The following is a 12,501-nucleotide window of genomic DNA, read 5'->3' on the forward strand; positions in this document are numbered from 1 at the left end:
ATTCAGGAGACAAAAGACACCGTTTGAAAGTAATCACTAACTTGTATTAGGTCAACACACAAAATTAAAAATGTGAACTTAATCATTTGTTCTATTGTTTATTTTCTTAAATTGTTCTGTAAAAAGTGTGGAAAGAGCTATTGTGACGCCTATGAAATGTGAAGGAAATAATTATTTTTAAAAGGTCCACCATTGGCCGGAAATTCGTCACTCGTTCATCCCGCGATGATTGTTTTCAGTGTGGATGCTTTATATGCACTACTGTCAATTATGAGTGCATGTCTACTTATGTCTACTTATACTACATATATAATTATTAATATACGGCTACTGTATGATAGCTAGCAAATTAATTAACTATCTGACGTTAGCCTGCCTAGCTGGAACTTCTGAAGAAGGAATATGTTTTATTTCTACAATTTCCGAAAGAAACGAGACGTGTTTGTGCCGTTATGTGCACTATTAGCACAATTTCTAATGTATTTGCATTCGTTTTTACTTACACTTGTATGTCGACTTCTCCATTGATGTTGTTTTTAAGTATTCGCAGACTTTTTTCTTAGCGTATGTACAATCGTCGCGAATTGAATTATGGGGAGTTTCAGACCCCGGAGTGAAGATGATTGTAAACTCGACTGTAAACGAGGGCTGAGGGCTTACGTTTCAAACTTCCCTTGCATGGCTAATCATTTGGACCGCCCTCCAAGATGACGTGGATCCCACCTAGGGCATAAGGTGAGGGTGTGTATTTTATGAGTTTGAACTGCAGGCCTAGTCCAGATTTTGACAACTTGTAGTCATGAGTCAAACCAAGACCTAGTCCATAATATATATTTATTATGGATCCACCTTAAGTTGCCAAGGCAGCAACTGCTCTTCCTGGGGTCCAGCAACATCAGAGCAGTTACAGTGCCTTGCGAAAGTATTCGGCCCCCTTGAACTTTGCGACCTTTTGCCACATTTCAGGCTTCAAACATAAAGATATAAAACTGTATTTTTTTGTGAAGAATCAACAACAAGTGGGACACAATTATGAAGTGGAACGACATTTATTGGATATTTCAAACTTTTTGAACATATCAAAAACTGAAAAACTGGGCGTGCAAAATTATTCAGCCCCCTTAAGTTAATACTTTGTAGCGCCACCTTTTGCTGCGATTACAGCTGTAAGTCGCTTGGGGTATGTCTCTATCAGTTTTGCACATTGAGAGACTGAATTTTTTCCCCATTCCTCCTTGCAAAACAGCTCGAGCTCAGTGAGGTTGGATGGAGAGCATTTGTGAACAGCAGTTTTCAGTTCTTTCCACAGATTCTCGATTGGATTCAGGTCTGGACTTTGACTTGGCCATTCTAACACCTGGATATGTTTATTTTTTAACCATTCCATTGTAGATTTTGCTTTATGTTTTGGATCATTGTCTTGTTGGAAGACAAATCTCTGTCCCAGTCTCAGGTCTTTTGCAGACTCCATCAGGTTTTCTTCCAGAATGGTCCTGTATTTGGCTCCATCCATCTTCCCATCAATTTTAACCATCTTCCCTGTCCCTGCTGAAGAAAAGCAGGCCCAAACCATGATGCTGCCACCACCATGTTTGACAGTGGGGATGATATGTTCAGGGTGATGAGCTGTGTTGCTTTTACGCCAAACATAACGTTTTGCATTGTTGCCAAAAAGTTCAGTTTTGGTTTCTTCTGACCAGAGCACCTTCTTCCACATGTTTGGTGTGTCTCCCAGGTGGCTTGTGGCAAACATCATCTCCAGGGGTGAGATCAAGATGGACCAAGAGAAGGTTCGGGATTGGGCCCGGCCCGGTACGAGATTGCAGCTCCAGAGATTCCTGGGATTTGCGAACTTCTATCGGAGGTTTATCCGTGATTACAGCCGGGTGGCCGCCCCTTTAACTGCTCTGACGTCTTGCACCAGAATTTTCTGTTGGACTCCTGAGGCAGACCGAGCATTTCTGAACTTGAAGAGCCGATTCACCAACGAGCCGATTCTCTCTCAACCAGACACTTCCCGTCAGTTTGTTGTTGAGGTGGACGCGTCTGATGTGGGGGTGGGCGCCATCCTGTCCCAGCGTAGCTCCACTGACGGTAAACTCCATCCCTGCGCCTTCTACTCTGGTTGTCTTTCACCAGTTGAGAGAAACTACGATGTGGGTAACCAGGAGCTTCTCGCTGTGAAGCTTGCCTTGGAGGAGTGGCGTCACTGGTTGGAGGGAGCGGAGCAACCGTTTGTGGTCTGGACTGACCACAAGAATCTGGCTTACATGCAATCGGCTAAACGTATCAACTCCCGTCAGGCCAGGTGGGCTTTGTTTTCTGGACGCTTCAATTTTTCCCTGACGTTCCGACCTGGGTCGAAGAACGACAAAGCGGACACCTTGTCCCGGATGTTCTCCAAGACGGATGAGAGTGGGGCCAAGACTGAGACGATTCTTCCCCAGAACATTGTCGTGGGAGCCGTTCCATGGAAGATTGAGGAGGATGTGATGGCGGCCCTTCGGACGCAGCCTGGCCCCGGTAACGGTCCACCCGGTCGGTTGTTCGTGCCTGAGTCGGTCCGTTCTGCTGTTCTTCAGTGGTCCCATGCCAGCAAGATAGCTTGTCACCCTGGCGTTTCTCGGACTATGGCGCTACTGCGCAGACGATTTTGGTGGCCTGCCATGGGAGAAGATACCCGGAGGTTTGTTGCCGCATGTCCTGTTTGTGCTCAGAACAAAAGTACCAATCGGCCCAGCTCTGGGCTTCTTCACCCCCTACCTATTCTTCGGCGACCTTGGTCGCATCTGGCCCTGGATTTTGTCACGGGATTGCCCCCTTCTGTTGGGAACACGGTCATTCTGACCATTGTGGACAGATTCAGCAAGCTTGCTAATTTTGTCCCTCTCTCCAAGCTTCCATCTGCCACGGAGACGTCCGAGATCCTGGTTAGGGAAGTTTTCAGGGTCCACGGATTGCCCAGTGACATTGTTTCTGACCGTGGTCCTCAGTTTACTTCTGCTGTCTGGAGATCCTTCTGTTTGGCCATTGGAGCTACAGTCAGTCTCACTTCTGGATTTCACCCACAATCTAATGGTCAGGCGGAGAGAGCCAACCAGAAGATGGAGTCCACGTTTCGTTGTCTTGTCTCCTCTGATCCCACCTCTTGGTCATCTCAATTACCCTGGGTCGAGTATGCCCATAATACCCTTCCTTCATCTGCCACTGGGATGTCCCCCTTTCAATGCCTGTACGGATACCTTGTCCTGGTCTGCTTTTGCGTTCGATTTTGAAAGAACGTGACACTATATGGAACCTTTTTTTGAGGTTCTGTAAAGAACCATGCTCATAAGGTTCTAAATGGAACCTGTATTGCGCTATAAATAACCCTTACCTAAGGTTCTATAAAGAACCATAAAGGTTCTAATCTATATAGCACCAAAAAAGTCTTTATGGAAAATGGTTCTATAAATAACCTTTCTCAATCTAAAAAGTTTTTAAGAACAATACAAGCTTTTTTATTCTGGATTAATAGCCTTATTACATTGTTAAAATTCCATAGGTTTTATTATTGTGTTTATTATCAAGTTTAGTCAGTTGTGCTAGCTCCGGAACAGAGATACTTGTGAACTATTGAATTAGATTTACAGTAGTTAACCATTTTCAAGTGACACAAGGCCATTTGTGAGTCTTTCACAAGACACCATTACTGGCCATTGTCTTTTATCTAACATGTAATAATTGCATAACACAACAGAATTGATAAACTGGAATGACACGCTCACTCTTGGTTGCACAAAACGAGCAGTGCTCAAACCATACCCCAAAACATTCCAATGAGCCGCCACCCCTACATTTGAAATACCACTAAAAGAGCAAAGAACATTTTTTTTGAACTGCAAGGAACCATTCAAGTACTCAAAGGGTTCTTTGTGGAACCACACTGACCCATCACCCTTCCCAAAGAACCTCTGAGGAAACCTAATTTCTTAGTATTTAGCATGTGTTGAGTAAGACATATTGACACTTACCAATGGTTTACAAATCTATATTCAATTTTCACCTCCTGTAGGATTAAATTACACAGGTAAAGTGATTCATTTGTATTCATATCCTGTGTTACAACATTGGAATGTCCCCTATTACAGTTGAAGTCGGAAGTTTACATACACTTAGGTTGGAGTCATTAAAACTAGTTTTTCAACCACTCATTTCTTGTTAACAAACTATAGTTTTGGCAAGTCAGTTAGGACATCTACTTTGTGCATGACACAAGTAATTTTACCAACAATTGTTTACAGTCAGATTATTTCACTTATAATTCACTGTATCACAATTCCAGTGGGTCGGAAGTTTACATACACTAAGTAGACTGTGCCTTTAAACAGCTTGGAAAATTCCAGAAAATTATGTCATGACTTTAGAAGCTTCTGATAGGCTAATTGACATCATTTGAGTCAATTAGAGGTGTACCTGTGGATGTATTTCAAGGCGTACCTACAAACCCAGTGCCTCTTTGCTTGACATCATGGGAAAATCAAAAGAAATTAACCAAGACCTCAGGAAAAAAATGGTAGACCTCCACAAGTCTGGTTCATCCTTGGGAGCAATTTCCAAACGCCTGAAGGTACCACGTTCATCTGTACAAACAACAGTACGCAAGTATAAACACCATGGCACCACACAGCCGTCATAACGCTCTAGTCTTCTAGAGATGAACGTATTTTGGTGTGAAAAGTGCAATTCAATCCCAGAACAACAGCAAAGAGCCTTGTGCAGATACTGGAGGAAACAGGTACAAAAATATCTATATCCACAGTAAAATGAGTTCTATATTGACAACCTGAAAGTCCGCTCAGCAAGGAAGAAGCAACTGCTCCAAAACCGCCATAAGCCAGACTACGGTTTGCAACTGCACATGGGGACAATGATTGTACTTTTTGGAGAAATGTCCTCTGGTCTGATGAAACAAAAATAGAACTGTTTGGCCATAATGACCATTGTTATGTTTGGAGGAAAAAGGGGGAGGCTTCCAAGCCGAAGAACACCATCCCAACAGTGAAGCATGGGGGTGGCAGAATCATGTTGTGGGAATTCTTTGCTGCAGGAGGGCCTGGTGCACTTCACAAAATAGATGGCATCATGAGGTAGGAAAATGATGTGCATACAGTGCCTTGCGAATTTCTGGAGAGAGTTTGCTACACTGAAAGTAAAGGGGCTGAATAATTTTGCACGCCCAATTTTTCAGTTTTTGATTTGTTAAAAAAGTTTGAAATATCCAATAAATGTCATTCCACTTCATGATTGTGTCCCACTTGTTGTTGATTCGTCACAAAAAAATACAGTTTTATATCTTCATGTTTGAAGCCTGAAATGTGGCAAAAGGTAGCAAAGTTCAAGGGGGCCGAATACTTTCGCAAGGCACTGTATATTGAAGCAACATCTCAAGACATCCATCAGGAAGTTAAAGCTTGGTCGCAAATGGGTCTTCCAAATGGACAATGACCCCAAGTATACTTCCAACTTTGTGGCAAAATGACAACAAAAAATCAAGGTATTGGAGTGGCCGTCACAAAGCCCTGACCTCAATCCTATAGAAAATGCACAACTGAAAAAGTGTGTGTGAACAAGGAGGCCTACAAACCTAGCTCAGTTACATCAGCTCTCTCAGGAGGAATGGTCCAAAATTCAGCCAACTTATTATGGGAAGCTTGTGGAAGGCTCACCGCATGTTAAACAATTTAAAGGCAATGCTACCAAATACTAATTGTGTGTATGTAAACTTCTAACCCACTGGGAATGTGATGAAATAAATATAATTATGTATTTCAGCTTTTATGTACTATTATTCTTACATTTCATATTCTTAAAATAAAGTGGTGATCCTAACTGACCTAAAACAGGTCATCTGTACTCTGATTAAATGTCAGGAATTGTGAAAAACTGAGTTTAAATCTATTTGTTAAGGTGTATGTAAACTTCTGACTTCAACTGTATGCTGGCTAAATTAGACCCCTAGTGGGATTAAATAGAAGAGTTAAACCAGGGCTGCTGCATGCCACGTCATAAGACCAGTAGTAGAGGGAAAACCTTGCTCACGGTAATCCCTCTCTGTCCTAGTAACGACCTAGCCTCCTGGGTTAATGATTCAGCCCATTCAGGTTTAGGGGCTGCTGCATGCTGTAGGTCACACTCGCAAAACCAGTATATAAACAGCACTATGTACTGACATACTGTACATGCCCCCTCAATGTATAGGATGATTATGGCTATTTTAAGAATTGTGATGGTCCCCTAGATGGCATTGGGCCAACCTGTGATTTCTTTCTGCATTTCTAAAGAGAGGCAAGGTGTCTGGCAGATTTAATGAAGCCTTTGTTGCTCCTTTGGCTGAAGATATTTGGGTGCATTCATTCAGTAGTCTTGTTTTTTTCATGTTGTAACAATAAGAGCTTTCAGTTAGAAATACAGTATCACAAGGGGAATCAGCATAGTTATGTGATTCTGAAGGACTGCAGACACACTGGCCCCGGCGAAGTAGCATAGTCACCATTTGATTATATAATGAATCACCCTCTCTCAAATCCCGGCCAATCCTATCTGGAGGAACAAGTTGGTAGCACTGATTTACTTTGAGATTACCTAATCTTATTGAGGAGAAGACTTTCCCTTTTCCTTCAACCACGGAGAACATGAAGAGATTGAAGATAGACGAAGTGAGAGATGATGCAGATATTTTACCACATCCTACTGTACGTATCACTCAACTATCTCATTAAGTGGAGGGATATGCTAGGCTTATCATGAATGTGCGTTATAGTTAGCTGAATAAAGCAAATTCAACTGAAGCCATTGCTTAATATCGTAGTGAGTGTTTGTTAATTGGATTCTTGGACAGGAACATAAGGCATTAGCTGTGTGATAGATAGAAAAGTTGGGAGCTGGATAATTTGTATGAAAACTGATGTACATGGCTTGTTCACAACATTGCCTGAAGATGTTTTGTTGATGAACACCACTGACCTTCTGTGGACCACTCGAACTGAATCACTTATGTGACAATAGACAAGTATATACAAGTATAATGCAAATTATTTGTGTTACAGTATTACTTCTAGTATTTCAATGTTTCTGTAAAAAAATATATATATACATAATATTAATATATATATGTATATGTATATATACATTATGTATATATATATACAAAATAAAATAAATCTAAAATGAATACCCCAGCATAGGGGGAGACATATTATTGTGATTTTCTCCCCACCAGGTTCAAACTGTTCACTCTATGTGTGGCTGTAAAATAAAGTGAATATTTGAATGGTCACCTCATAAAATGTGACTCATTGCACATGATCAAAATCACATTCTATTGCTCAGTGTGAATTCCTACTCATCCCAGCTCTTTGGAGTAACATTTCCTCTCCGTTATCTACTGTGTAAACATCATTTAGGTTGTCGCCATGGTGATTCTAACTGAAACTGCCACTGACAGGAAATCACTTTATGTTTGTAAAGTCTGTTGATTGGTTGTGTGTCTGTGCATGCATATCCAATATGTAACAATCACACCTCAGCCTCTATAGTATACTATAACCGAGTAATACGTTTTTAACATTTTGAATGAATTCCCTGTTTTATTTATCCACCTAGTGGATTTAGGTTTCTGTGAATACTGAAGTGTTAACTACATGGTAACAGATCTGCTTTCATTGTCTTTAAAATTGTAAACCGATGATTGAGTTCAGCAGGTGTGCTGGAGCCCTCTCTCTACCCTGCTTTCAGTCTCTGTCTCTCTCTAACGTTCCCCACACACACACACACACATTTTCCCCCGTCAACCTGTTCTTCTTCCACTATTTCTAAATTCTGAAATATATTTTAATTCTATTTTTATTTCACTTTTATTTAGCCAGGTAGGCCAGTTGACACAAGTTCTCATTTACAACTGCAACCTGGCCAAGATAAAACAAAGCAGTGCGACCAAGAACAACAACCCAGTTACACATGGGATAAACAAATGTACAGTCAATAACACAATAGAAAAATCTATGTACAGTGTCTGCAAATGTAGTAAGATTAGGGAGGTAAGGCAATAAATAGGCCATAGTGGTGAAATAATTACAATTTAGCATTAACACTGGAGTGCTAGATGTGTAGATGATGATGTGCAAGTAGAGATACTGGGGTGCAAAAGAGCAACAACAAAAACAACATGGGGATGAGGTAGTTGGGTGTTCTTTTTACAGATGAGCTGTGTACAGGTACAGTGATTGACAAACTGCTCTGACAGCAAATGCTTAATGTTAGAGAGGGAGATATTAAGTCTCCAGCTTCTGATTTTTGCAATTTGTTCTAGTCATTGGCAGCAGAGCACTGGAAGGAAAGGCGGAGAAAGGAGCTGTTGGCCTTGGGGATGACCAGTGAAATATACCTGCTGGAGCGCGTGCCACGGGTGGGTGTTGCTATGGTGACCAGTGCGCTGAGATAAGGTCGGGCTTTACCTAGCAAAGACTTATAGATGACCTGGAGCCAGTGGGTTTGGCGACGAATATGTAGCGAGGGCCAGCCAACAAGAGCATACAGGTCGCAGAGGTAGGTAGAATATTGGGCTTTAGTGACAAAACGGATGACGCTGTGATAGACTACATCCAATTTGCTGAGTAGAGTGTTGGAGGCTATTTTGTAAATGACATCGCCGAAGTCAAGGATCTGTAGGATAGTCAGTTTTATGGGAGTATGTTTGGCAGCATGAATGAAGGAGGCTTTGTTGCGAAATAGGAAGACAATTCTAGTCATTTTGGATTGTAGATGCTTAATGTGAGTCTGGAAGGAGAGTTTACAGTCTAACCAGACACCTAGGTATTTGTAGTTGTCCACATATTCTAAGTCAGAACCGTCCAGAGTAGTGGTGTTAGTCGGGTGGGCGGATGCGGGCTCTTGATTGGTTGAAGAGCATGCATTTACTTTTACTTGCATTTAAGAGTAGTTGGAGGCCAAAGAAGGAGTGTTGTAGGGCATTGAAGCTCTTTTTAAGGTTTGTTAGCACAGTGTCCAAAGAAAGTGTGTGAGCAAACTCTGAACCTTGTTCAAAAACCCTGAACCTTGTTCAATAGAAGTGAGTAAGAGAGAACTTAACTTCCCCTGATGACTTAACTTCCCCTGGTAGCTCTGCAATTACCAGACAAATGCAGTGACAATCCCTCCTGCTCAATTACAGCAGTTGGGAGGGGAGCAGGGAGGTGTGGGGGAGAGGTTGGATAGAGGACTCGTGTTTCAGAGAATAGCTCACGTCAGGGGTGTGTCATCTGACCCTCGTGAGCTAAAGCACATCCATTTATACACACCACTCACAGTGTGTGAGACAGAGAACAAAACGTAACCTGGATTCAGCCTGAATTCCTTATTTAACAGGGGGACGTTCTAAATTGTTAACAACAGACTTACCAAAATACACAAAACTCGTTTTTTTTCCTGTTTTGTGTATATTTGAAAATCAAACGTATTATTAATTTGTAGTGGTCATACAGTCAGTTGCTTTGCCATTGCAACACAACTGGACCTCTAAGCCACATCTTAAACCTTTACAACACCCTACAAGTGTCCTTCAGGCAGCTTGTACCACTGCCCATTGTAGGCAGCAGTGCAGTAACAGACAGCAGCAGCCTCCAGTGGGGGCAGTCCAGAGAAATATATTAGTCAGCTTACAGAGCTCCCTGACAACATGCAGAGAAAAGAGAAAAAGAGAAAAAGCGCTTCGGGGGTCAGAGGAGGACATTCGAGTGATACAGGCTCAACCCAAGAGCAAGGACAATTCAACGTAACCTAACCCCTCCCTGCCTACTGTTTAACCCCTATGAGCCATCACCACAGCAACGTGCTGAACATGCCTGTTGGTTTTTAAAAAAGGATTGAGACCGGTTCTCTTTTTCCCCTCCTCCTCTCTCCTCTACTTCCTCGTTTCCTCCCCCACCCGATGTTCTTGTGAAAGAGAGGGTGTACTGCAGGCAGCCAGCCAGCCACCCTTTCAGCTGGGTTCTGCCCGGGAGGCCCTGGCTTCAGCAGTTCAGCCAATCAGAGCACAGGCAGAAGGAAGGGCTTAAACCAGTCCCCATCCCAGCCCCCCTACTGCGTGCATCTCATGCAAGCTAAACTTACTCCACATAGTCTGACTTCCTGGACCCAGGGAGAGAGTGTTGCGATAGTACTGATCTGTGTAGGAGCCCCATACATGACTGCTTTGTTTGAAACTGTGAGCTTGTTTTAACCTCCTCACCAGTGAGAAGAGACTATAGGGATTTCCCTTTTTTTTTAGCTCTCCATTTCTCCTTCACCACATCGGTGGACAGGATGATAGCAGCACAGCTTCTGGCCTACTTCTTCACTGAGTTGAAGGATGATAAAGTCAAAAAGGTGAGTGCCCTGTAGGGACCTTGCTACAGCAGGCAGAGCCGTTGCTACCTTCCTCCTAAAAATAGGACAGCTTTGAGGCACAGAGCTCAGGGCCATGTGACAAAATGTGACATAATCTGAAGCCCTGGGCTTATCGAGTGCCCCGAAGTTGGTAAATTCTCTCTGACTAGTCATGGTTACGTTTCCCTGTGTTGTGATAGCGTGCAGCAGCGTTTACAGGGTTGGTCAGGGCATCTTGTCTGTACCAATGCAATGTCCTTGAAACCAGGATGTGGGCTGCCCTGAGCAGTGGGCCACGGGTTTTTCCACATCTGTTGTGAATGAATGTGTAGGGTGTGGTAACTCTAACCCTGTGAGAGGTCAGGAGCATCTAAAGCTACCCACCTCTTATGAGCAGAGGGTCAGGTTTCAGTCGCCGAATGACATTGCCTCCACCAGCTTCCTGGAGGCCCTTGCTGTAATGATTTCACTCTTGTCATTGTTGAGAGAGAAAGGAATGCAAACGTTGAGAATGTGCATGTTGGAACTGCCCCATACCTCCTCTCTTGGCTGTTGTAGGACTACTGGCTAGGGTGTGTTAGTGGCAAATGTGCCTAAAGAAAAGCTAGCAAGTACATACTCTAGCTGGCAAGCCTATATCCTTGTGGTAAATGTAATGTCACTAGATTAAAACCAGCAATTATTCAGAAGTATCAAACATCTTTAGATTTCTCTGGCACATCCGTGTAAACAAATTACAGCGAGGTACAGGTTATATATTCTCTGAAGGTTATTTGTGTGGATGTCTGAGGTGTGCTGCTGCATGACTTGTAGTGCTAATGAATGAAACATTCCGTTGCAAGTTGTTGGGCTCAACTTGTGTTTTGTAACAGGCCAAAACAGCGATCAAAAGATGTATGTGCTTTTACGTGTTTGGTCAGCTGCAAGTACATTTTTTCTAGAGTTATTTCCCCCTCTAAGTCTGCTGTTTTGCTCATCAACTCAGTTCAAGTAGGAAACTACTAGAAAGAGAACCCATGTGTTCTCAATTGACGCAACTCTAAAAAGGAATCTAAAACATGTAGGTGTTGTATAATCCAATCTTCCTTAATTGTGTAATATCCTCTCGCTTTTTTTTAACAGTATGTGCAATATGATCAAGGATAAGGAATGTGGCATAGGTATCACATAGATTGTGTGTATTTGTACTGACTCATTTACGTGATTAATATGTCCTACGTGCTAACAGGCCACACTCCAATTACACATCTTTAGGAAACAGGAAACAATGTGATGACTGTAAAAAGTCACCAGTGAAAGCTAAGTTTACATATCCTCACTCCTTTATTGCGATGTGTGCTGTGGTAGTTAAAAAAACATTGACATATCGAAATATTTGTTTGGCATACTCGAAGGCTTTTAGCTTGTGGCTACAGAAACACACCCATATTACATTTGGTTATCAGGTTAAACTCTCAAACGGTGTTCTGAACACAATGCAATGAAGGTTCAACGGGCAGCCATTTTCAGTCAATACCAAGCATTCCTTACAGGGTTAATTGTGTCTACAAAACTACTATAAATAATACTACATGTTTGTAAAAAAAAAAACGTATTACCAAATGTCATCAGCCTAATCTCATGGCTGATGAAATGGTTAGAACAGGAAATATGTGTAATATTTAACCCCTGGAACAGGAACTCCACGCATTCTTTATAAATGACTTATATATTCAGTGCCTTCAGAAAGTATACATACCTCTTGACTTATTCCACAATGTTGATTTTGTTTCAGCCTGATTTGAAAATGTATTAAATACAATATCCAATAATGACAAAGTGAAAACATGTTTTTATACATTTCAGCAAATTTATTGAAAATTTACTTAAGTATTCACATCTCTGAGACAATAAATTCTAGAATCTCATTTGGCAGCGATGACCGTTTTGAGTCTTTCTGGGTAAGTCTCTGAGAGCTTTGCACACCTGGATTGTACAATATTTGCATATATGTGTTTTAATTTTTGTTCCTCAATCTGAACCAGGCTGTTACACAACAAAATGTGGAAAAAGTTAAGGGGTGTGAAGGCACTGTATGGTGTGTGTTACTAATGTTTT

General features: G+C 42.0%; 1 protein-coding gene across 4 annotated transcripts in view; it reads left to right on the forward strand.

Moving 5' to 3' along the window:
- The first annotated feature begins 477 nt into the window (after positions 1–477).
- The window catches only part of LOC124040370 (hexokinase-1-like), a 35,626-nt gene continuing 23,602 nt past the window's right edge, over positions 478–12,501 (forward strand). Inside the window, exons 1-2 of one of the 4 annotated variants that reach the window (XM_046357507.1) lie at positions 6,559–6,734; positions 8,351–8,446. In XM_046357507.1, the coding sequence (XP_046213463.1) occupies positions 6,675–6,734; positions 8,351–8,446 (156 nt within the window). In that variant the 5' untranslated portion in view covers positions 6,559–6,674. Of the gene's footprint in view, positions 736–6,558; positions 6,735–8,350; positions 8,447–10,141; positions 10,405–12,501 lie in introns of those variants that run through there. The other 3 variants (XM_046357510.1, XM_046357509.1, XM_046357508.1) reach the window with 3 other exon arrangements.

Source organism: Oncorhynchus gorbuscha, linkage group LG07 (assembly GCF_021184085.1).
Source record: "Oncorhynchus gorbuscha isolate QuinsamMale2020 ecotype Even-year linkage group LG07, OgorEven_v1.0, whole genome shotgun sequence".
NCBI classification, from domain to species: domain Eukaryota; kingdom Metazoa; phylum Chordata; class Actinopteri; order Salmoniformes; family Salmonidae; genus Oncorhynchus; species Oncorhynchus gorbuscha.